The sequence below is a fragment of the Trachurus japonicus genome, chromosome 3 (genome assembly GCF_045865225.1).
Source record: "Trachurus japonicus isolate A0001 chromosome 3, Traja_1.0".
Taxonomy (NCBI): Eukaryota; Metazoa; Chordata; class Actinopteri; order Carangiformes; family Carangidae; genus Trachurus; species Trachurus japonicus.
In genome coordinates, this window is record NC_140909.1 from 10,598,526 (window position 1) to 10,625,221 (window position 26,696).

The window sequence follows — 26,696 nt, forward strand, 5'->3', positions numbered from 1 at the left end:
TACTCTGTAGCCCAATGTACCAAAACATTTGTCTGTATTTTGTCCCAGACGTTGTCAAGTTTGAGAAACATAGTCTTCATGCTAGAAACACATCACCTGTGTAGCTCAACTTCCATAACAGTGTATTTGTGCAAGCTGAAGGACAGTGAGTGAGATGTATCCTGCCTCACTTCCTCTACAGCTTGTCTCAGGATTGCCTGTGAGTGGTTCGGCTTTTCTATGAGGAGAATAAGCATGGTACTCCCCCTTTCAGACAGGAGACAGGGTGAGCTCCTACGCACACAGTGGAAACTCTCTGCCAATTGTCTGCACTGATTCAACTCTGTGCTCTGGGCAGCAAAAGAGGAAGCTAAGCCTCACCTTAAAAGTAAGTCTGTGCTTTGATGTGAAGGGTTTTATTATCACAAAATACAGAGGAAATGTGAAATGAATGCAGTGGGAAGTATTAGGATATTTTTTAGAGTCACTTAAGGTTTCTGGGGGCACGGGAAAGAGGTGGTGTGGTGAGATGAAAGTAGATAGCTTCAGATACAGTATAACATGAAAAAAGCACATTTCTAAAGCAGCATAGTAAATCACAGAAATATATGGTGCACAAAGTTCCCAAGTTCTCCTCATCTTGTCAGGACAGCGTAGAAGCATGTGTTTCCATCGCTGTTGCATTTCTTTTCGAGTTTGACAGTTATCATCAACAAGGTGTCACCACGTTTTCACATCAGTAACTATGAGGATCCTCGTAATGTCAGTGCTACCCATACTTCATCAAAATCCCAGTTTGCAAACCGTTTCTCTTTTGTTTTTATTTTGTAAAAAAAAAAAAAAATCTCTAGCCCTCACATCTAATAAGTGGATTGTAGATGTATAGTGACCAAGAGCAACTTTAAGAAATGCTGTAATTTCCGTGAAACCATCGTCTGTGTTGGAAAAAAAACATCAACCCCGTGGTATCCTACAGGAAAACAGTCCTGCAGGAGAGGAACGCTCTCTGCTCATCATATCCTTACATCTAGCAGTGTTCAAACGTCTGTCAGCTTTTATTAAGGGGGATGGTGCTTATAATGAAAATGCACCCTACCTCATCACATCCCCACCTCCAGCTTGCAGGGATGACTCATGGCATGACTGATGCCTGAACTCATAGTTCTGCAGATCTCAGTCCGCCCAGCCTGAAACAAGACCGTATCGTCTTTTTTTTCTTCAGTTTTAATCCTCCTGGTGTCTCGAGTATGTTTATCATCCTCAATGAAGCGTGACATATCCCATAGTGCTCTATCACTGAAGGACTGGATGTATGCCGGTCTTGCAAGTCATGGTATGTAGGGACTGTAAAATACTTTTCAGGAATATGATAATAAGCAGTCATCATATGCATGAAAATCCTCATGCAACTTTAATATTAACATTTCATTTTTGTAATAGGGTATTAATGGGAAATAATATCCCATATTAATAATATGGTAATGCGAGGGCAACCCATAATTACTGATGCAGCTTAAATATACAGTCTACGGTGACAAAGGAGGCAGATTTTCCACTCAGAGTTTTATAATTTTTAAAACAATGAGTCTTTGATTTTTACAAATTATTTAAAAACAAAAGTTGCTCCTCGTTTTTGCTTCAGTTTCTTTACCTGAAATCACAACTGTCACCTGTAAATTTGATCAATTTGATAGAAACTCATCAACACAATCTCTTCGAGTTTGGTGGAAACCTGTCTCAGAGTTTTCTGCTGCTTCATTTTAAGCATACAGTACATACATCCAGGTTATAGAAATAACACCAGTTTCTCTGAAAGAATACGAAATACTTTATAGATAAAACCCTCAAAACTCTTCACTTGCAAAGTATTGCTCTTACTAGAGTCCGTCAATTTCAACATGCAGTGAGATCCAATACATTATAGACTGAAACACAACACGTCTTTCTACATCAGCGGGTAATATTAGTTGAAAAGGTAGTTGGTCACTAGTTCAAATGGAGGTGAAGGTGGATTAATATTGTATAAAAAAGCTGTTTCTTCTGGCTTTTGTGGAGAATACAGAGCAGTGAGGGGGTGCCATAGCAAAAGATGGGGAATCATATTTGGCCAGAAGAACAATGCAGAGCACAAGAGTGAGGAGCAGAGAAATGTTTCATGCTGCAGGAGTGGTTTGAGATATTTTATGTACGTCGTCTTGATCCTTTTTTTGGCTTTGAAAATGTTGGAATCCGTTGTTACCGACACAACTTCAAGCTGCTGCTGTTCTCAGCGAAGAAGAAGAAGAAAAAGAAAAACACAAACACGTTTTTCAGCCCCCTAAGCCTGCAGGGGGTGAGTTTTTGACACTCTAAAGATAGATTTTGGGTGGAGTACTTTCATGCAGTGAATCATACACAAACCAGAGGTTGATGAAAGTTCATGAAAATTACTAAGTGGATTGACTGTCCAAACATGGAGTTTAAAGCTTGTACTTTCTATAATTCTCTTTGACATATTGCTGCTTGCTCCATAAAAATAAATCATTATTATGCCTCATATATACCCAAAAGATTTTGAAACAACCTTGTGAGTACTCCCATCAAAATCCACTTTAATCCACTAGACTGGTAACTGGCACCAGTGTACATAGAAAAATGAATAAATGAGAAAGCACTTCCACTCACATTACATCCCCATTAAAGGTATTTAGCTTTTGCTCTTATCCAAAGCAAATTATTATGAGGGCAGCAGTAAAATTAGCTTAGGCTCAGGCTGATGGTGCCCTGATTATAGATCTAAGCAAACACTGCTGAAATGTGAGACCACTTCTCTGCCGGAAAAGTTCTACAAAAAGAAATTAGAGGAGGAATGCCTAGAGAGATAGGAAGATCGGATTTGGGAGCATATTTGCAGGAGGATATTGCAGAAAGCAGATGGATGCAAGAAGGGGACGTGAGGTATTTCTTGAGGAGGTCGAGTTTCAAGTTTACAAAGGAGAGGAGTGGTTTTGCCGTCCTCACTCACTGAGACTGCTCTGTTGCTGTATTATATAGGGTGAGGACCTGACTCTTAATAACACGAAGGAGAATCAAACCTCCAGTGGTGAATTGTCTCTAGAGTTGATATGACATGAATCATTCGTCGTTATTGTGCAGTCTTAATTGCTATTTTACAACCTTCGAGCGGCATGGAGGTGGAGTGCAGTCACTGATCACGGCACCATTATGGAGCGAGGAGTGTTTGCTGCAGTTGCTGTTGAGCCATGCCTCCTTCTTCAGCAGCCAGCGACACATTGAATGAGTCATGGTGTAAATTAGATGGTGGGTTGGATCATTCGGTGGGGGAGTGGACGATTAGAAATATTCAACTGTGCAAAATTGCCGTGTTTTGAATGGACTAACAATACAGGCCTCCATAGTAATTGAGGACTCAGACTTCTGTCTTGACAGTAATGACCCATTTCTTGTAATTAATTTGAAAAAGGCAGCAGACAATTAGTGGTTAACTACAGGGGCATCACGCAGGCAAAAACTCGGAGGCATTGTTTTCATTGTCAGAAGGGAGAGCTGACACCGAGGAACGGGAGGGAGAATTATTTTTGGGCCGAGGTTGTATACAGCCTCTAATTGACTGTGTTTTAGAAAGTGCTGGCAGTGTTTTACTGTGCCACCCTCAGCTTGACAAAAAAGTTGTGTGCTTAGCTGGATTTAAAAGAGAAGAGAGAAGACAGAAAGTGATTATTTTCTTTGTCATTTAATTCATGCTGATATCATAATAAGTGTTTGGAGGCTTTTCATTCAAATTCATGGTGTCCAGACGATGGATGGTGCTCTTCACACCTCTCTTTTGATTTTTTTGACCAAATGTCTTCATAATTAATGTTGTTCCAATGAGCCTTTGATTTCAGTGTGAATTAGCGAAAGTTTATGTGTTAAAATGTTTCACTAAATGATGAACACATTAAACGTCAGCATGATAGCATTGTCATCAGTGGTGCTGACCCCAGCTAGAGTAGTTGCTACCTTAATAGAGGTTAATGGGGATCCAAATTAAAATGTAAATAAATTGATTGATCAAAAAAAAATACTTAAAGAGCTGCAGACAGTTGTCTTTTATTGTTTAATAATCATCTGCTTAAGTAAATGTCAGGGATATGATGAAATATAGTTTGCACATGATATGAAATTGAAACATACATTTTTGCCATTGACTGTTGAATAAGGAGTTTGTGTTTTTCTGAGTTGGTTTTCTTCCTGGTCTTCTTCTTGTTCTCCAACAACCGTCTACTTTACAGGCATTTAATATACTCAGGCAAACACCAAACAGGTTCACTACACAGTCATTTGGCAAGAGCAGAATAACATTTCATTAGCAACGTTATCGTTTGTATTTCCTGACAGCAGATGTTTCCCTCCCCAGTCAGCGTTTTAACACATTTCCCACTCATCCAACCATCACCAGGGGAATATAGAGAGAAATGTCAATACAGGTTACAGATCACTCAACAAGAGTGGCCCCACTGTGCTACAGTATATGTTGCTGTGGATGTTTGCACTGTATACCTTCTCATACGTACTGTGGATCTGATTTTGATCCAGCACATGTATAGAAGACTTTAAGAAGCTGTCATTTCCAGTCTATTATGTTCTGTTATGTGGTATTTTAAGTTTGCTTTCAAAACTTCAACATTTTCTCACAAGCTCCGGGTGCTGCAGCTCGGCAGGCTCCTGGAGGCTGGCCAATCAGAAGAGAGTGGGTTTTTTTGTTTTTTTTTAGGGAGGGAGACCTTAAAGAGCCTGGAGATAATATTTTCTGTTTCAGTCAGAAGCTCAACTGAGAGGCTGTGAAACCGACAGCAGGAGATAAATGAGTTTTTTTTTTTTTTTAAACTATGACTCATGCAGAGCTACTCCAGTCAAGTGCCAGAATAAGAGTATAGAGCTGGAAATGAGCGTGATACATACACTTGATGATTACATGGTTCAATTGGTTAAGTGATTTGTTAGCACACCACCACCTGGCTTCCTGGTTGTCACCGCTGTAACATATGTTAAAGCTATATGTCAAGATCTGCTTTTGGAGACTCCACATGAACAGACGTATCAGGCAGCATGTGGAGTTTCAAGGTGATGCCAGGACATCGCTGCTGCTGCTGCTGCTGCTGCAGCTGCTACAACTCACCAGTTTCTGACCACATGAGTTTTTAATTCAGAATTACTCATATAATATGTACTCGGGCTGAGATGTCAAGTTGAATTTTATGTCCATTCTAAATTGGGAAATAAATAAATGATGTTCCTCAGATAGCTTCATAGTCTCAACTGTTGAATAGATATTTTGATCAATTGCCTCCTAGAGAAAACTCACTATAGAGATGTGCTACTGTACACGTTCAGCCTTGTCTCAATGCCTGTTAACAACTTGGCTACTTCGATAAGCATATAAAATACATAAAGTCTCTTTTTACAATCTACATAATGCAACAACCGGCAACAGGTCCAGCTTTTTCTGTTAAAAAAGAAATCACTGCTTCTCTTTTAATAATAAAAAAAGTTAATAAAATAGTCCAAGGTGATTAATTCTCACTGACAACACAGCCAACGGGTCATGGACAGATCTGCTTGACAGCCAGTGTCCTGTCATTAGTGTCCCAGTCACATCCACCGTTTATGTCACATCTGATATTTGTTATTCATCCTTAATGAAGGACAATGTGAACAGGATGAAGTATACGGTTTAAGGAGTTCAGACAGGTATGACAAGACATTCCCATTGTGTTTCACCTTAAAGTCTTATCTGAAATGGAGAGGAGGTGAATGACGGGAGCTAAAACTGCTGTATTGTGGTCAAATTTCCTGGATTTAGTTAAAAAATTATAGCTGCAGCTTTGTGAACCAACAGACAACAGACTCTGAATCCATAGAAAGCAGGTGATTATTTATCAAGTGCAGTTATTTAGTGACAAGGTGTGATTCAAGGTGTGGTTTCCTAAGTAAGTTAAAGCACAGCGGCCTGAGAGCCAGTGGGGATGATGCCAAATGCAAGTGATGAATTAACAATTTCAGAGAGAGTATCAATGAGTTATCACTCTAATAATCTGCACTCTGAGGATTTCCCTGGCTGGACATAAACCGATGCCGGGCTCCAAAAAAACCACGCCTCCTATAAATCAAGCGGGTTCTCCAATCACCTGGCTGCAGTCTGCTGAAAACGAAGTCCCTAACATCAAACATGACTTAAACCCCCGGCTATATTTCTAGATGAAATAGCAGTGTCTATTCCAGTAGGATGAAAGCTGCTGTCTGCTTTCAGTAAGTTGCAGTGGACCTATAGGAGGAAGGCCAGTTGTTGATTAGGAGAGGGAGCAGCAGACAGCAGTTCCCTGGACTAACTGTTAAGATCAGCACACACACGGGCTCTGATCGTAACACCTCCTCTCACGACCCTATGTAAATGTGAGCACGTTAATAGAAGAGCACATCTTCATTCCTCCTGCAGAGTCTTTGAATTGCTTCAAGATACCATTCAAATTCTTCCGATACTAATCAGCAGCCTTGTACGGCCTCATTCATCCTCACATTCATTCCCTCCGAGCTTTAGTAATTCTCATTTTGTTCTTTTTCAAAGTTTTTGTAACTCAGAAATCCATATCCTTTTTTTTTTTTTTTTTTTTTTGACGCATTAAAGCTTGTCAAAGAAAAAAAAAAGAATTGACAGAATAAATAGAAATGTTAATAACTCACATGGGAGATTATGGCTGTTAAGGAATACAGGAAAGAATGTAAACAAGAAGATAAATCAAGTGGGTTTACATAAATCACCAGAAGCACATAACCAGCTATTTTAATTCTTAATTTCATGTTAATTAGAAATGCACAGGGAAAGTATGGAAAAGGCTAATTATGTGTGCAAGTAGCAGATGAGAAGCTGCATTGCCGTCTTTGTTCTTCGCTGTATGCAATGCACAAAGATATGAGTAATCTGAGAATACAGTGCTGAACAATATGAAAACCTAAACATGCGCATGGAAAGCTATTACAGAAAGTATAAATGCACTTTTGAGATGGCTTCATTCAATTCTCTATGAAGGAATTGGCTATCCTCACGTTCTATCGCCATTTGCCGAATGGAAGTATCACAGTTGGGAAAAGTTTGGGGTCCTGTGCCTCCCAGAGGTCTTCATTAACTGAGGAGTAAGTGCCACTGGCTTTTTGGTCATCAAGGACTCAGGCGTCTCCTCCTGGATTCTGGGACATTAACATTTTCCACCATGGGGACTCACTGTCTCTCGCAGTCAAGGACACATTAAGATGCAGAGGTTACAAGGGGCCTTTGCTCATCAGGCTGGTTTGGTACATGCTTTGAGCAGCCTTGAAGTGATGCCACCACTGTGTGGACTGAGATCTGACTGGTTTCAAGCTTGACTGACAGCCAAGTTTTTATGTCTGGTGCTAAAATGTAGGATACCTGTGCAGTGATTTTAGAAACAGAAAAAGTGATAAAGACCCCAGTGTTCATGGTTCAATCAACACAGACGAACTTGCATCTTTCAACAGATTAACGACACAACTCAGTATTTTATGGTTTCCGGAAGATTTGCTGTGAGGGAGCATGAGGAAACTCTTAACTAGGGTGAACATCAGGTGTAAGGCTTATTCAATATGCCAGCAGCCTTTGTTACAGCTGGTTTCAAGCCTTGAACATGATATATATGTATGTGTGTGTGTGTACTGTGACTTTTAATTAGCGTCAGGCTCCAGCTGAACAATGTCTAAAGTAAATGAAAGCGGATTCACTGCCAGTCTGTTCTTGTCGATGTGCAATCATTTTCTCTTTTCTTTTATCCCTGTCATGTTTCAAACCAGGTGTGGCAGTGTGGCGGCAGCGTCGAGGTCCTGCCTTGCGCTCGCATCGCCCACATCGAGCGAGCTCATAAGCCTTACACCGAGGATCTGACGTCTCACGTGCGGCGAAACGCCCTCAGAGTTGCAGAAGTTTGGATGGATGAGTTCAAAAGCCATGTGTACATGGCCTGGAATATCCCTGTGGAGGTGAGTGGTCATATCCCCTGTGTATTCAACAACTGCACGCCCCAGTAGGTGTATATTCAGTTGGTGGATTGGTGAAGAAGTGAATTTTGACTTGCAAGATCTCATGTGATATGTTGTTGTCACAATATTAGATTCATAGTGTAAAATACAGTGGATGTGCTATAATACAGGTGTCTGTACATCTGTCTCATCATCCACAAACCAAATGTGTGATTGTTTTGGTTGTGTATCATATGTGACAGTATTTGAATACTAAAACAAAGCAGGTACAATAAAATATTTGAAAAAAAAGTAATTTAGCACTCGGTACCTAAACTGTTGTCTGATCACTTTGAGTGACCCAAAACTATAATGAACAGCTCCTCTTAAGTCACTATGTTGCTACTTTGTGGGCTCCTAGTTGAAGTTACATGTCTCAACCAATTTCTCTTTTATTTTCACGGCACTCACATCTTCACTCTTCATTTAAGGTAGAAGATCTTGAGTTTCTCTCACACCTAGAAAAACATTTGCTATGGCCAATTTCTTCACGATGCAGGACAGATAATAATGCTTCTGTATATTATTCACAACAATATTTGTGTATGCGCATAACATCTGGTTAACATCTGTTTATCACAATGAACCAATCGTTAAAAAGAAAGTATAATTATTTATTTAAACCACGTGCCATTAAAGCTGTACAGAAAAGAAAATTGAATTTGAGCCCACTCTGGGTCATAAAATTAGTGTAATAACTCATCTATCAGACGATGTAGGCCAAACTTTGTGCAAAATTCTGTTTTTGATTAAATCCGGGATGAAAGTATGGTATTTTTTTTCCGCATTGGATAATGCAGGTGTACGGATTATACGTCAGCCTGCTCACGATTCACTAGCCACTGATATTGGATCCGTCATCCGTCAATCAAACGTCTGAGACAACACACACACACGGAGCTCGGGCTCGCCCCAAGCTTTGAATATCCCACCCGTTGGATAACGACCGATCAAATTTGTTTTCCTTACTCGGGTAAACCCGTGCGGCAACTCGTGACAACTCGGCGCGCCAAACGGCCATTTCTGTACACCTTTAAGTTGTGTAACTGAGGAAAGAAGAAATTGCAATATAGGTGCAAAAGAAGAACGTTCAGTTTCTCAGCTTCACAGTCAGCTATGGATGAAACAGCGTAGGCCGTGTTGCATGGCCTCTAAACCTTGTCAGTATGTAGCTACACGTGTCCCATTTTTCACATGTCAGATGCCAGCTATTAACTGGCTGCAGGCTTAATTGACAGATGGCAGAACCGTGGAGACTTCATATGTGCAGACATACTGTAGGTGTCATCAGATGAGCAACATATTGCCAAAGACCACATCATAGTATTTGGCAATATGGATTATCTGTCCCAATCCGTCATTAGGATAACATAACATAACAAACTTGATTTATTGCTTCATTTTTTTTGGCTTGTTTTGGCTTCTAGTCATGATCCAAAGGGAACACAGAGAAATCTAAGACAATGTGCAGAAATGATGCACAAACTCACAAATATGAAGACAGATGATATCCACAGATAACATCATAAATCTGCAGGACCAACAGCCGGATATGTTCTCCACCAATCTCATCTAAATGTTAGAGGGTTATTATCAGCTGCACTCCTCCAGTCACACACATTCAGTTGTATCATGCCCCTGACACCTTCACAAGGCTCTAATGAAATGATTTCTTGTCACTTACAGAATGTCCTGAATTAAATACGTGACAGAGAATAAATAAATACATAATTTGACTCAATGAAAGGGTACAAATGGAGACATTAGCAGTTAGAAAATTCGAAACAAAGAATGACAATAACATTTTTAAAGGATTAATTAAAAAAACTAACTGGATTACAGCAATGACTTGGGAGCAAAAATTATTAATAATACAAAAAGTATGATTGAAATACAGAGAGAAGATGATGTGCATAATTTATTTTATTAAATTATGTTTTTTTTGTTTTTGCAGAAATGCAAACTTTATTGATTTGAATCTCTTTATTTGAGGTTTAACTGCATTCATTGAGATACTGCATGAAGACATCTGCAGTCACAAACAATCAACTTGAATCGAAGTGATGCAAATGTACAAGCTGAATTCTATATATATTATATATATTTGTTCAGAATAACATTAGTGTTTTATTTTCCGGGTTTTCAGGAGATACTGGTTTTAATTTGATATTCAACTGGGTTCAGTGAATTAAAATAAATAATCATACAAGGTCTTCTCATGTTATATGTAACATCCCTCAAAGGCAAAGTCAAATGTTTGTTCATTGAAGCTTTTTTTCTTCTTCTCCTGCATAATCTGTTTGAATATGTAAATCCACGTTATGAATAGATGAACATCTGCAGGCAATTCATTCAGTCAATAATGAGGCGTTTAACAGAGTCTGTACTCAAGAAGCATGAAATTTAGCCCCAGCTTTAGCCCCATGAATTACCTACACAGCAAAATTGTCGTTGTTAATTTACCTCGGAGAGTGTAGAAATCAACCCGGTGCACCCATCAGTTGACAGCAACATCTGCACCTCTCAAAGCTTTAAGTTATTAAAGAGAGGACTCTGCAACATTAGAAGGAATAGATGTGGACACAAGGAGAGGAGAACAGTGGTGGTAACAGTCCTCATAATCTTATTTTAAGTGCCATATACTAATACACTACATACTACGAATGTTGCATTACATTAGAATCCAACCTAAGTTAAAGTACATAATTATTTGCAACTAAATGTATCCTAAAATGAACAGTTCTCATTCTGCATCCAATTTTTACACCGTGACTGGTCATGTGTAATATTATTGTTAGTGACATTATGATGTCACATTATTACATAGTCATGCATCACATAGCATTGTGTTGTTGTTGCAGCTTGAGGTTGGTCTGTGTGATCCAGATGCTGTGAGCTTGTTTAGTCCAGTGGTTTCCAGCCCTACAGGGGTGTGAACCCTCCACAGGGTCAGAAAGTAAATCTGAGCGGTGGGGAGATGATTTGTGGGAAAAGAAAGAAGGAAAAACAGTCTGCATTTTTTTTTTTGATTCCTCTATGATATTGGGCGATTTTACTTTTTACCTCAAACAGTGAATGAGACCGTGTGAGAGGAGAAACCTGAATCACACACCTTGGAAGCCACTGGTTTAATCCTAACAATGTATTAGGTTTTGTTTGTCTATGTACAATTAGAGGACCTTTCAAAAGAAATACTTCAAAGTGATTCATGAACAAAAAGCATCAAATAGTACAAAACATCAAATAGATAAGAAAGTGATACTAAAACACAAACAAAAAATAATAATACAAAGAAAAGCAATGAAACATAATTGGATCTCGACAATCTTTTCAAATAATAATGAAAGATGAGGTGTTCCAAAGTTTACATGCATACTCAAAAGACTGACTGTCAGGTTTTAAAAACATTTCTTACCTGCAGAAAGCATGATTGCACACAAGTCTCTCAACACACATGAAAAATTAAAACAGAATCAAAGGCTATGTTATGCTCTCTTTTTTTGTATCCCCATCTGGCGTATTGTGGCTTTTAAGCAGTCATTTAGGTTTGTTTAATGACTGACATCCTCACATGAGATATGGTAATAATGTAATAAAATATTAAAACACCCAATAGTAACAAATAGGATAGAAAGTAGAATCGGTCCAAGAAATGGGCCTTGAGGCACACCATAACTCGATAACAGCAGTGTCAAGTAATCACTGACCAGCCATCAGACGAATATCGAGAACATTAAAGGTAGAAAATTAAAAGAGCATAATAATGGAAATACTGGACTAATGTACGTGGGCTGTAATTAAGTTTTGTACTTGAGCAAATGTTCTTCCCAGCAGCAGCAGTCACATGAGACCAGCCCCGACTGTGGCAGTGTGATGAGGCAGCTGGAATAAAGCAGTAGATGGACTCAAACTCAGACAAAGAGAAAAATCTAAACCCTGTGAGGCTGTTCAAATACATAACAAATGGCTCCACAATGTGCCTCAAAGACCCATTATCTGATTCACTTCTTCACAAACCACAGTTAATCAATTTTATGCCTTGTGTCCATCTGTCTCTCTGTCTCTGTCTCTGTCTCTCTCTCTCTCCATGTATGTGTGTGGCTGTTCAATGGATCCAGGACTCAGGCATTGATATCGGCGATATCTCGGAGAGGAAGGCCCTGAGGAAGAGGCTGCAGTGTAAAACTTTCCGATGGTACCTGGTCAACATCTACCCCGAGATGAGGATGTACAGTGAAACCATTGCATATGGAGTGGTAAGGCGATGACTCCCTCCTCTCTTCATCTCATATTAAATTCAGTGCCCGCAAAAAGCCAGAACGCAGCTAAACCGTGCCTGAACAAATCATTTTAATCCCTTGTGTTGAGATGCGGATGACTGCAGTCGGGAACACAAACAGTTCACAAAGACGAGGTCGGCTGCTGCAACTTTGACTCTTTGCTTCACTCTTAAAATGTTACTGAGTAAGAATTTACTCTTGGTTTACTGTGATGGAAGTAGATACACTGGTCCATTAATATAAAGATAAATTACAGCTTGTTTTAAAAATAGATGTAAGGGTCTTTCCAGCAGAATTTTATTAGTCAGAGACGCCAGAGAAAGTGACAGCCAACAGAGCGAGCTGGCAGTGTTTCTATTTGCCCGTTCTTAGTTGTTCCCAAACAGCTTTATTTCCATGGTCCTCCCACCCTGCATCACTGTGATGCACTCTAACACACAATGACACACAGACCGCAGTGTTACAGCACTGCTTTCTATGTGCTATGAGGGATCTTTTTTTTTTTTTCCTTGTACAAAGTGACAAATGGTGGACGGCTATGTCGAGGAAATAGGTCGGCCTCATTACATTCATTTGTCCAAGTTGGGTGACCTCATTATTCTATATTTGTGACATGCATTAGAGGGGTTAGTCAGTCATGGTGGCTGGAAGAGACACTGCCTGAGAGCAGATCATCGCCCCTGTACAACTCAGCAGTAAAAAAATGTCAAGTGAAATCCATTAAGTCCTTAAAGCTCCATTTTTATTAATTAAATAAAAATACATTTCCTAAGTTAGCTCATAATTCTACATATGTATATATGTAAAAAACGTTTTTGTGTGTGTGTCCGAGTTGATAGCAGAATGATAGCAGGAAGTGAGCACTAATATTTTATTCATTCATTTATTTGAATTTAATTTTATTTATTTATTTTTCACTGAATGTTTTACTTAATAACAGTCTCCAGCCATACTAGTGGATCTATGAGGTTCTGCTTAGGCACAAAGACTCAAACTGACAATGCCAACATGCTTATATATTATACTAATAGATATTATACTAATAGATCTTGAATAATAGATAAAATGGTGAATATGTTTAATATGGCAGTTTAGCATGCAAATATAACATAAGTGTAGCTAACATGATTAGTTTTGCACGTATTTGGTCATAAACCAAAATATTAGACAAATTGAAAATTTTGAATGGTGGCACAAAAGGGCAAAGTCAGGAGATCACCAAAGTTATTACAATTCATCCTGAAGAGGGTGTTAATCTGTGTAGTAAATGTCATGGTAATCCAACCAATAATTTTTGAGATATCTCATTTAAATCATGAATGTCAAACTCAAGGGTGCAAGTGGAGAAAGCCAAGGATCACCTGAGTGATTAGGACTAAATCCTCCGTGCATCATGAGTGCATGTCAAAGATTTTATGGCAATCTATTCAAGAGTTGTTCTGAAATAGTGGCCGTTGTCACCCGAGGTGCTTCAAGCATGGCCAAAATGAGTAGTCATTACCATCATGCATTAATTAGCATTTTGCATGTATATATTTATTATTATTGTAAAAATCAGTGTATGTTTCATTGCTGTGTGAGATAATGACTGAATAAAAAGCTGTTACTTGAAAAAAATACTACAGTACTACTAAAAAGCCAACCATTCCTCTGTCCATATTCACAAAGCCACGCCCAAACTAGAGCCGTCCAATCACCTCTGAGGAATTTGATTGAACTCTGTTTAGTAACTTATTATATTTAGCTCAGAGATATATCACATTACAGCAGCTGAAGATGCTCTAACTGCCTGTCCTTCTGTGACTTGAACCTAATGACGTCCCCACAGGTGTCCTTCAAGTGTTGCACATTCTCCGTTTTCTCACTTGCACGGTAGAAATGTTTAGACGAGGGCTGTTGCACAGACCCGTGTGCTGCCTGTGGATTTAATGATTATCAGATAGAAGTAGACATCTCCTGAGCCAGTAGGGAGCTGAATTCTCCCAAGCTGACTTCTTTTGATCTCACATCTTTACCTAATTCGCTCCTCATACAAACCACCGTCCCTGCAGCTCCCTACGGTGCAGTTTGTATCTGGCAATCAGGCAGACCTTTGTCATGACACGCATGGATAACTCTGGGACTCCAAGTCTGAGTCATGTTCATCATGCATAACACTCCTGATTTACATTTCATTTAAATTTACATTTATAAAGTCAAAATTAGTTCGAGAGGATTTTACGATTTGGATGTTTCAACCTGCTCCTGTCCAGCTGTGTTTCCTGTAAACATCCTCTCTGATGCTGGGATTAGATTGTTGCTGTTTATATTCTTCCCTTTCTTTTTTGGTTTGTAACGCTTGTAAATACAGTAAACATGAGAGGAAGCAGAAATAAATGCTTGGATAATAATAATTTCTTTCCCCTGCAGAAATAATAATGCTGCAGAGTTGAAGAGAGCAGGTGGTGGTGGATGCATCTTTCTCGGTCTCAGTGTATTTTGACTGAAATGATCTTTTACCACCTTTCATAATCAATCAAAATTCAAACAGGCAGCACTTCTCTGCAGAGCATCGTGCTTCATTCACCCAAACTAAGCTTTTCTTACCTTCATCAGTGATGGTGTCTGTGGTTGTTTTCAGTTTCCTTTTAAAACGTCCAAGTGACATTGATACGAACCACAAGAGATCATCATCTGTATTGTAAAGTTGTTATATAATATATAATATTAACAACCATCTTTTCAGAATGTTCTTTTGCAAATGGAAAGTTTCATCTTATCCCACCAGTGGATAGAAAGGTTGAACATCCATTTTTCAATATTACCTCAACCTCACAAATTTTTTATCATACACTCTAGCACACTTAGTCTCTTTCATCTCTCAAAATTCAAGGATAACCCCAAACTAATTTCAAAGACTCAAAGTCCCTGAAAACTTGTTTTCTACCCTGTCTTTATAATGGTACGTTTTTGCACCATAATAAGCAACACCAAAAAAGTGAATTTAAACAAACAAATGTCTTTTTGAGGTATTTAGTCTTAAGTTAGTGAGTGTATCTTGATACTATAACAAGTATTGAGTTGGTAAATTAAATGTACTATCACGCTGCAATCTATTGATCCTTATAGTGTTTAATCCAGCAGAGGTTATTTTCCTTTTTCTGAGGAAATCTCTGTAGTCAGTTCAGTTTTACTGCACTTTTATTTGTGATATTTATTACGTTTGCAGGCAGCAGGAATCAGGGGTAATATCCACTGGCTAACAACCTAACAGCCTAATAAGGACTGAATGTAGCGTGGCACATGAATGAATTCAGTGAGCCCTGTAGCTGTCAGTCGGTCTTTTTGGCTTTAGTTCAACCCGGTGGAGGAAGCTGGTAGGAGAGGTGTGTGCATTTGTAGTATAGAATAGTCTCAGCAGCAAGTACATACATGAAACATTGGTATTCAGACACTGTGGACACACTGGTGGGGGATTTTCAGACAGACAGAACAAGTCCAGATTAGAGCAGACAGAAGGTGGTTAGTTAGTTGGTTGCTGTAAAGCTTCTGATGTTGAAACAAGTTTCTCATGATTGAGAGTTTGAATTATGAATAACCTCTGCCCCCTCACTGCAGGGGTGTGACACTCTGTGGTGTTTGCAGCAGATTTTTATGAGAGAGACAGTGTTCGACTTGTCAAGGGCTCCACACATCAATGGAAACTCATTAAGCTAAACATATTCACTCTTAACAAAGTTATGTCTGTTAACAAAGGGATGGTTTGGGTTATTTGATTATTCAACACGGGGCTGTGTGAGGAAGCCAAGGCTACATCCATCATTATGTCCAGTCTCTGAGACAAACAATACATCCAATAACACAAACTATCCCTTTAAGGGTCTGGTTCAGACAGTTCTTGCTCACTGACCATGACTGGCACTGGACACACTCGGGCACAAATCAGCACCGGCGCCTCCTGGTGCTCCAGGAGTCATTGGCTTCGGGTTTATCCAGCCGTGTCTCTGGAGAGAACGTGTGGCAAATGACAGGTCTGCTGGATCGGTGATTTGCTGTAGTGGCTGGGCTTTCCCGTGCTGCAGGACACAGGACAACAAAGTACGCCAGGAAATGAAGATGGAGATTCGCTGCTCGCTGAGAGTGCCCGAGAGTGCACGGTGGCACAGCTGTTTCCCATCTGCCTTAATTGCTCTGGCCAGACAGATGCACACAGGTAAAGCAGCTGTGAGTGGCAACAATATTCCAAAAAGCACTCAGTGAAACACAGCCCGGGTCTCCTGGTGATAAAACACTGTTTTGCACTTCATGCAGCTTTTGACAGGCGCTAGGATGTGCTAGGATAAATGGCCTCCTCGGTGCAACATGAGGTTGCAAGGTCACAGGACCTGCCTCGCTCTCTGCAACAACTCAATGTTGCAGCCTTTTGCCTGTAAGAGTTTTCTAAAAGTCAAGCAAGGATTAGCAGGAAACTTGAAATCAACCCAGCCTGTTCCTACATACCACACCCTCTCAGTTACATCCTCATCATGTCTTAGTTTATCCTGGAATAAGGACCTTGCTTACCTTTGAGTCGGCTATATGATTAATTTATTTACAACGATGAAATGCAGAAAGCTAAGAGGATTTCCTCCGCTCTGTTTAAGCACTACAACTTAACGGCACTTTAGGGACAGTCAGGAAATCCGAGTTTATATGTGCGTCTTGTCAGTCTTGCAAAAAGTTACATGCAGTGGTTTTTGTTTGTGTGTCAGAGAGAGTTTTGTAACTGTGTGTGTTTTTCTTTGTCTATCAGCTGAAAAACTCCCTGAAGAATGATCTGTGTCTGGACCAAGGGCCCGACAATGACAACGTCCCTATTCTGTATCTCTGTCACGGGATGACACCTCAGGTCAGAGCTCCCCTGAGCCTTCACACACTCACTCTCTCTGTCTCTCTCTCTTTCTGCACCACTGTTTCATGCAGCGTGTAGCATATAGCCAGATTTAATATATCACCTCTGTATTTTATTTCCATCTGCGATTTTTCTTCCGCAATAAAACCTGCTCCATCTTGAAGAAAAATGACTCGCCTTTCCTCCGCTCTTCGATTGGATCAAACTCAGTACCTTTATCTCATAAAACAGAATCAAGTTTTCTATTTTGCCCTTTGCAAAAACAGTCCTCAGTGTTTTTAAATGCATAGTAAACTCTTCCCCATTTTTCATACACCTTCTTCTTTAGGGGTGACATGTCCTAACTGAATCCAGCTCAGAATGAAATAAACATTTCTGAGGAAACATACTGTGAGATCCTGTTTTTAAATTGGTTCAAAAGTTTGATAGTACCTGAACATTTGTCTGTGTCTCTATTGTTCTGCAGTTTAAGGTAAAACGGTTATTTTCTCATAATCACACATTAAAATGTTAAACAGTAAAAGACACAGACAAACAGCCTGATAAACTTCAGGTTTATTTCCTATACCTGTGTACTTATCTGGGCACTCGATTTCAAATGTATCTCAACTCTAATAACAGGGAGTAGATGATCATTTAGTTTCTCCAGCCGTGTCCAGCTCCTATTGATCCTCTCATCCCATTATGTCTGAGCAGGTTGTTTTCACAGATTGTTTAACCTTGCTGTGGCACTTGTAAACTTATCTTATAGAGTGTGGCTTGATCTCACATTATCCCTCTCCATTCAAATGAATCTATTGGACATGTCAGACACGTCGCGCCAGTATTGATATTTACACCACATGGCGTATTAAAAGTCTTTCAGGAGAAGTCTTTAGTGAGAAAACGGTATAATCCTGTTGAATCTTATTAACACTTTTTCCTCAAAACACTCATAAGTCAACTTCTGCAGCCTCTTCTGCGACCCAGATAATATTAAAACTTGCAAATTATAAATATGTTATGTGCTATAAATCTCTCATAAATCCAGGCATATCAAACAAAGGATTGGAGTAGCACCAGCGTTTCTAATGAGATTAGGGATCTCCTCTGCAAGACAAATCTAGTCTGCTCTATTTTTATATTTCAGTGTTACATCATCAAGAGGAATTAGCCCCTCGATTGCTTCAATAATGATACAGCCGCATGGGCCGTCGCAAACATGCGCTGTAGTCAGTCAAAATGTGTCATTGTAAGTGGCAGCTACTTTTCATCGCCGGTGCTTTGGCAGACCTCGACTTTTGTATCTGAGGTGCTGCAGTAAGTGCAGTGCATCAACGTGCTGAAAGAAAACAGCACAGTCAGGCACACATGAAAGGAGGAGTATTAGAGAGTTCACAATGCAACACGTGGCTGACTTTACAAGAGCATGTTGTCAGCAAACATACAGAGCAACACTTGAGCTCAAGCGGTAATAAAACATACCAACTTGAGCGCAGCAGCAACAATAGAAAAAAAAACCTCAGACACATTCGGGCTGGCAGCCTGAGCCGGCGCTCCAAAAATGAGCCGCAGAACAAAAATGAAAAAGAAAAAAACACACACACTTGTCAGACTGTTAAACGCCTGGTGTGAAGGAGGCCACTTGGGTGTTTTCAGACAAATAAGATTAGAGTAAAAGAATAAGAATAAACGTACGACAGGCAGCAGAGGAAGCAAACATGGCCCTGATTTTTAACAACGGAAAAAAAATATGTTGGAGGATGAAGTCAGAAAGAAACTTTATCCCAGTCCTACTTATGAAAGTCTTCAGACAGAGCCTCTCTTTAATTGTCTGCTCTTCACCCAATTTTTCTCTGATATGAATCGAACTCCCCCGTGCTCTTCTTGTGCTTCTTTATCACTTGAATACTAGAAACCAATTAACATCCCTCTCTTGAATTTTGTTTTTGTTCATTTGCTTGTTGGCACTGCCAGCACTGGAAGAACCTTTTTACTGTAGTAAATGTACCAGTAACACTGTGACAAAATAACCAGTCAATTCGAAATTCCACTGAAGCAAAAAGCGCAGGATCATCTGCAAAATGCACATCAAAGGTAAAAGTACTCATTCTGCAGAAAACAGCTCCCTAGTATACTGATGAATTATTATATACAACAATATTAGACTGTTAATGCAAATGCTCACTGTAGCTAGCCACGACTGAGGTCATTTTGAATATTTTATACAGTATACTACAGTGTGCTTCTGCTAATTAAACTACTAAATTATGAAATTGTAAAATGCATAATTTTTCACAACCTCATGATATATTGTTATGAAGTTTGAAACATAGTAGAGTAGAAGTTTGCAAATGTCTTTCTCCTCCCTCTTGCACTGATGCACGAATAGGCAATTTCATATAATCATATACTGTACATGTTTGTTTTCTCACAGCCTCTTGTCTGTCACACTGTGTGAACTCCACCCAAGCTCGAGCTGATTTTGTGCCAAAAATACAATCAACAAATTCTCTATCTCTCCCCACTCTGTCTCATCATCATACCACAAAGTCTTTTCTGTTTTGAACCCACAACATGCTTCTCCTGCTTAAGTGCTGCAAATGATTTTCATTTTGTGTCAGTTAAATAGAAGCAAACAAGTGTCCTTCAAGAAAAACTTGGGGAGGACTCTATTATCGGGGGCACAATTATTTGGGCTTTGTCCCCCGTTCTTGAATTAATCATGAGCATCTCTGTGTTTCTGGCCTTGTCTTTCCTTGTCCTCCTCTCAGTATGGATAGCTGTATAAATGCACATATGTAGTGAATGTAAATCAGCCTTGCGGATGTCTCTTTCACAGCCAAGACAATCCAAGAGGAAGCCTCATTTGCTGCATAATTTATTGCCTATATGTTCATATGCAGCTCTGGAGGGGCCATTATCTAAATGTCAATCCCAGCCGACTGAACAGTCACCGTACAGCAGCACAGTTTGTTCATAGCGGGATGTGTTGTTTTTGCAGAATGTCTATTACACCAGTACGCAGCAGCTGCACATCGGGCTCCTCAGTCCCACCATTGACGACGACGACAACAAGTGCCTGGTGGATGTGAACAGCAGACCTCGCCTCATTGAGTGCAGCTATGCTGCAGCAAAACGCATGAAGCTCCACTGGCTCTTCACTCAGGTGACGGCACATGACACTGCCACACACATGGTCAGAAAACACATTTCGTTAACAGTCGGTTTGCCCTTCAGCCTCAGTTAAGGTAATGTGTCAAATGTGACAGGAAAAAAAACAGAAACCACCAGAGTTCCCCTCCATCCTGAACCTCGTTAAAACATGAAGAGTCACTGAGACTGTCCTTCTTCATTAGAGGCTCTTGTCCTTGTAAAGTGTGTTTCAGCTGAACAAGCAGCCACCTCACAAAATGTCCCGTGACAGCAGGTGAATTGGATTTACAGCAGGCTCTGATTTGGGCTCAACACATCTCTTATTATTGTCTGCTAAGCTTCTGCACAGTGTTAAAGGGAAACGATGCAAGTCTGGTCGCTTTTTCGCCTTTTTTGCTAACCCTCCTCCTCCCCTCCTGGCCATGAGCATTTGTTTTCAACAAAGCCAGCAAGATAAGAAGGCAATCCATGACATTATATATCATATACATTTTATTATGTGTTTATTTGTGTAGTCTTACAAGAGATTATGGGTTACGGAGCGTGTTTTTGTCGTGGTGCCACCAAGACGAGATCTGGGACACCAGGTTGGAGGTGCTGATCTTGCAAGGTTGGTTTTCAGCCAAGAGACGCTAGGGGGATGGCAGAAAGCCTCCATTCTCCCTGTATCAAGTTATTTAACCATCACAATTACTCCGAAGCTGTTTAATTAAAGTATATATCTTGCATAGTTTGACTAAAGAGAAGACCAAAAAACTATAAAAGAGGTTTTATTGTTTTTTGGTCTTCTCTTTAGTCAAATACTGTATGTATGGTCCCAAATCTGCTTCATGTTAGATGCGTAATATAACAAGTTAAATATTGTTCTGACCACGTCTCCTCTGGATGCTGCTACAGGTGTTTCTGCGGTGTTAAAATGTAATGAGCACTAAAAAATGAAAAGGTTGTATATGCTTGAACTTGTGTCGCATCTCGTCACACTGAGCTTTAAATGGTTATTTTAGTGGACTTTGTATAATTCAGTAAGTTGAATGGGGACGTATCAGCCAGGCTGGAACATATCATGTCTCTGAAATATGGCATCAATTATTGAACGAAGCAGTCGACAAATTAGAGACAGAGAAAGTTTTTTAATTCAAATGTTGCACCATTCTGCACAAAACCTAATTAACTGAAGATATTTTTAATCTTTTTTTTTCCAGTGAAGTGAGCAAAAATGCTTCACTTCCTTCAACCACTGTAAAAACCTCTAAGTGGTTTTGATCAGCCGTGGTTTGTGAAAAAGGAATTAAATGTGTGCATGTGTGCATGTACAGATTAGACCTGAGTTTGTAGGTGATGATTAGACAGCAAACACATGTTCAGTGGGTGGGACTGTATGGTTTTGGTTTGTTTGTGTGGAAGTGTGGATTTGTGGATGTGTGTGGGTGAGGCCTTTTTCCATTTTTCTGCAACAAATGCCTGTTGTTCTGCTTATAGCATTGTGAATTTAATACAAACCCTACAGCATCCTAAGTCAAATAACAACCTTCCCCCATGCTATATGCTCACTTTGCCGCATTCATTAGCCAACTCCTGGAGACTGTTTTTAGAAGCAGCACCAACATGTTAACATTGATGTCTTGGTTGAGAAAAGACCCAGAGCAGCTGCTTTTATCAGTTAATGTTTCAGATTTTCAGGGATTTTGGGTTTTGCTTTGGCCTCGTTCCAGACCTCTGAATGATCGCCCACATCTTCGATATGTTCAGTGATTCAAACGTGTTTGGTGGTGGTGGGCTTAGTGATAGCTGTTCCCCCCCCACCCTGATAGCTTTAGAAAGACTAGGGCATGTCATCCCTCTGTGCAAGAGCCAGAGAATACAGCTTCATGCTACATCTATGGGTAAAAATTGAGCTTTTAGCACAGATTTCGGTAAGTCAATGTACTAATAGCTACAACAAATGCCAACTGTAACAAATCAACAAGGATATCGGCTAAAATTATCTTAATTTTAGACCAAATTAGTGAGGTGAAACAAAATGGCAATTCAGTCTAATTATTAAGTTGGTTTTTCTCAGCCAACTTAGCCAATTAACTCCAGCTATCCCTGTGAAAGGCTCCTCTAAATTAGGGGTTTTCAAAGCCTGACACTGTGACACTGTGGGCTCACCTTCAGACAAAATCAAGACAAATGTTTCATCTCCTGTCTGGGAAAATCGCCACACAAGTTCCCATAGAAAAGCTTCTTTTTTTTAAGCAGGGAAAGTGATTAACGAAACATAAATTTGCCAATAAATTCTCCATCACTGAAATCTTTTCATTTGTAAAGTGAAAAACATTTTTTATGAAAAGTTGAGAATGGGCTCAGTGTTGCCCCTTCAGGCTCACAGGGCAGTAATGAGGTCACTGCTGCTTGGTGAACCACTGTGAGGTGAAAAAGATGCAGCACCAGAAAACCAACTTGAACTAATGACACAAAGTGTTTTTTAGATTCAGTTTCACAGGAAGAAAACGACCTGCTTGTTTAAGTAAATGTATAATTGGTCAAATGTGGTGCAGCCTTTCAGACTCTGCAGACAACACGGCAGCATGTTACTCTGTATTTAAAATGTGTTCTTGCACAAATTAGCCTGGTTTTGTCAATAGTTTATTGGCATATAATACATAAGTTAGTATGTCAGTCCATCACACCTGCAGTAAAAGAGCACTCGGTTCAGTCAAAGCATTTCGATCCCTGCACAGGACTCAAACAGGTGTAACACTCAGGCCCCCTCTCCTGCAGTGCTCAGTGCCAGGTCCTGATCCAGTCTTTGAACACAAACCCTACAGAGACTGTGTCTGTGTGAAAACATTCATCAATAAAGTATTGAAGACTCAGTTTGGGTTCTGTTCAACACTTAAAACCTTGTTGGCAAAAATAAGAAGTAAACACTGAAAGTTCTTCTTTATGTTTTCGTTGCACAGCGGAGTGCTTTAATGACTGAGCTTTAAGGTTTGTTGTGAACTTTGGAAACAGAAGAACATCTGATTTACTTGTTGTTTCCAAAGCTTTCAAATGCATCACCAGAGGCAATCGCTCTAAGACTGCAAGGGAAGCTCGGCTTACTCTAATATATCGAAAAATAAATGGCCAAATTTGTATCGTTGTGTTTACATTGTATTGACTAAAAATGCTTTAGAACGTGTTGACTCTAGAGAAGAATCAGCTATTTATCTCCATGTCAAGTTAGTCCCGTAGCACCACAGTGCATTAAACCTGTTGAAGCTCAGTGTCCCTGGACATCAGTTCGGCGGCAAAGAATTGTTTTGTTTTTTTTCACTGCAGCAAATCTAGACAGTCATTGGATACATGCTGTGATTTTGTGCCTCTCTGGGAGTTAACGGAGCAGTAGGCTGACCTGGACGCTGGGCTTCTGCATGATGATTGGAGGATCATGTCTAAAGGCCGATTCCCTTTTTGATTGACAGCTATTTTATAAATAAATAGACAAATTTCATGATGTAGGCCGAAAATGAGCTTCCCCACTTTGAATTTCCAGCAGCTGCCACCGTGCGTCACGTGGTTTCTGTCGGCACATGGAGTTTCGCAGTTATCGTGGAGATGGTGCAGATGTTATCACATCATAAATTATCATAAATCTAATCTTTTCACCTTTGCAGTTCACAGCCCAACCAAAAGCCGACACACCCAAGCTAGACTGAATACACAAATGATTTGAAATGGATCTGGTTTTGTACAGATGCCCCTTTTTTTCTTTTGATTGCACTTTCTAGCTCGGGGCATCTCTCCATAGTGGTCCATAAATGCCCACTTCCTGCAGTTTATACCAATCTGTTATCTATAAAAAATGTTTCTTGGACCTTAGAGAAAGGCCAGACTCGTTGAAATACAGAAAGAATAATTTAGCTCCCAGTCAGTACGACCTGTTCAGTCCTTAGATTTTTTTTCTCCCCACATCCTACTGCATTCCTCTATTGGAAAGAGCTCTCTCCTCACAGCTTCCCCCATGCTGTATTGAATGTTGATGGTCTCCTCCTCAGTCCCTTTCCCTTTGTCAAGCCTGACACTGTAATGAGAAAATCCCATCTCATTTCATCAGGACATGCTGGAACATTTTTTTTTTGCTGAGCTGATGTGCTCACTCTGTTCCGACAGGCAACATCTGTCATATTAAAGTTTATAAATTGTTGTACCTTACTTTCATTTTTGCAATAAAGGTTTTGCTCTTCCTCCACATGCAGCACAGACTGTAAGTGCCTGGACGGTTAGAGTTGTAACTGTGTTATGTATGATGGATACTACATTAAAGTATTTTAAACACTCACTGCGCAGAGTTTAGAGCTTCACAAGTAACTGGACAGAGGCACACGAATTAGATTGCAGCTCATAAATTGAGCAGGACATTGATCCTGAACATGCTGCCAAATCAACCAAAGAGCTTTTCGGGGTGAGGAGGTGGAATATTCTCGATCCTCGGGTCAGTCACCCGATCTCAGTCTGAGATTAAAGGCAGAGAGCTCACACAGCAAAGTCTCAGCTGATGCCACTGGCTATAAAAGGCTTTCTACAAAATATTAAATATGTTGATTTTATTTGACTTCATGATTATCTGTCCAGTTTCTGTTACAAATCCAAAGACTTGTAGTCTACACAGTATTGTGATGGTTCAGACACTTGATTTGAACCGTCCTTTGACAGCTGCACCAGATGTTATTGTCCCTGTTGCTCAGTTTTTTTCCCCCCTCTTTTGATTCAGTCTGCTCGTCCTGTGTATTCTCTTTCGATCTTGAAAGAAACCTAATGACTACCCTGGCAATGGTATTGTTGTTTTTGCCTTGAAACCATGTTGATGTTATCTGGTGGGTCCAATGAGGAAGGTAGAGTGAATCAGCCAAAACGCCCCAGAGCTTAGGAGCAGCTCACGTCCGTATCCGTTCAGAGCAGTGTGGGTTTACAAAGGGAGGCGAGTTATGTTGTGCACACAATTTGTTCTTCGGTAGCTCGGCACAATTTTAACCATCCTGCTTTTATCTTTTCAGGGAGGATCCATTCAGAACAGGAAATCAAAGAGATGCCTAGAGCTTGTCGTGAGCAGTGACAATGAGTTTGGCTACCAACTGGCTCTGCAGAAATGCACTGGACAGAAATGGTTCATAACAAATGTGCTGTTTAGCAGCTCGTTATGACCGACTGCTGAAGGGAAGTGAACAGCACACTGGACTGGGTGGAGTTGGATGTTTTTGTGTGTGAGCGTGTGCGTATTGTGTGTTTGAGACGGTGCGTGGTTGAGCACGTTCATTTTGAGCACCACAACGTCCTCTGATGAGCGAGTCGACATCACATCATAAATGTTAAACATTTTATTTTCCCTACAGGAGCAGCCATAGTTGGCGGATATTTTGCAGATTTGACAAGGTAGTATATTTAGTATATTTTGTGGTAAATACAGTACAGTCAGATTTTCGTTGACTTAAAAAAAAATGTAATGGGTTCAATATGTTTTTGTACTTTGTTCATATTTGCTACTGTGTAGCAAGCTTTCTGGACCTGTCCCTGCTGTAATTATTTTCTTTTTAGTGTCTCAGGTTTGTAGGTTTATTATGCGATTCAGCTCTGCAGTCGTCGGAAGATGTTGGAATAAACCTGAAACAAAACATAATTTTCTAAATGTAAATATTTCAAATATTTGTAATATATAACAGTAAAATGACTGATGTAAACGACTGAGTACAAGTGCCTCTTTTCTTTGGCTGTTGAAGCCACAATTTGCCTGAACAAACTGAAAGGACTGGAATCTGTTGTCAAGTCCAAATAGATTTTTGATTTTTGATTTTTTTTCTTTTTCAAAACAGGGAGTTCAATACACTGCCAAAAAAAACAAAATGAGAAAAACACATACACAACACAGATTGGCACATGAACAGATGTAACAGGTTTTGTTTGATCTGATGGCTCCTCTGGCCAGTGAGAGGGACCTTCCTAATGTGATTCCAGTGTAAGTGATTGGGAACAAAATCCATGCACATGTGCCTGTTGTTTCAAGACAGACTTCAAATATTGTGAGCTTGAATTTGATTGTGGTGTCTGAATTTGTTTGTGTTGTTATCTGCTGCACATTTTGTTTGCCTCGTATTGACTAATCAGTGAGGTTTTCTTTATTTGCTTTATGTCATGCACATCTTCTCTTAAGCAGCAGGGTATTGAACTCCTAGAGCCAGCAGAGAGGGGCGGCCATTGAAAGGGAATCATGTGCACACATACAGACTTGTGTACATGCAGAGTCGGAGTCGTGGAAGCGATGTCGTCAGTTTTGTAGTGACAAATGCAGCGGCAGAAGCTGAGAAACAGCGTGGCTTTCTGCTCCGACTGTGGTGTGTGCA

General features: G+C 40.0%; 1 protein-coding gene across 1 annotated transcript in view; it reads left to right on the forward strand.

Annotated features, from left to right (window-relative positions):
- galnt18b (UDP-N-acetyl-alpha-D-galactosamine:polypeptide N-acetylgalactosaminyltransferase 18b) overlaps positions 1-26,037 on the forward strand; it is an 87,452-nt gene extending 61,415 nt beyond the window's left edge. Inside the window, exons 7-11 of the mRNA XM_085761001.1 lie at positions 7,825-8,010; positions 12,168-12,305; positions 17,101-17,196; positions 20,183-20,347; positions 25,356-26,037. Coding sequence (XP_085617127.1) covers positions 7,825-8,010; positions 12,168-12,305; positions 17,101-17,196; positions 20,183-20,347; positions 25,356-25,502 — 732 coding nt within the window. The 3' untranslated portion in view covers positions 25,503-26,037. The remainder of the gene's footprint in view (positions 1-7,824; positions 8,011-12,167; positions 12,306-17,100; positions 17,197-20,182; positions 20,348-25,355) is intronic.
- The last annotated feature ends 659 nt before the right edge of the window (positions 26,038-26,696 follow it).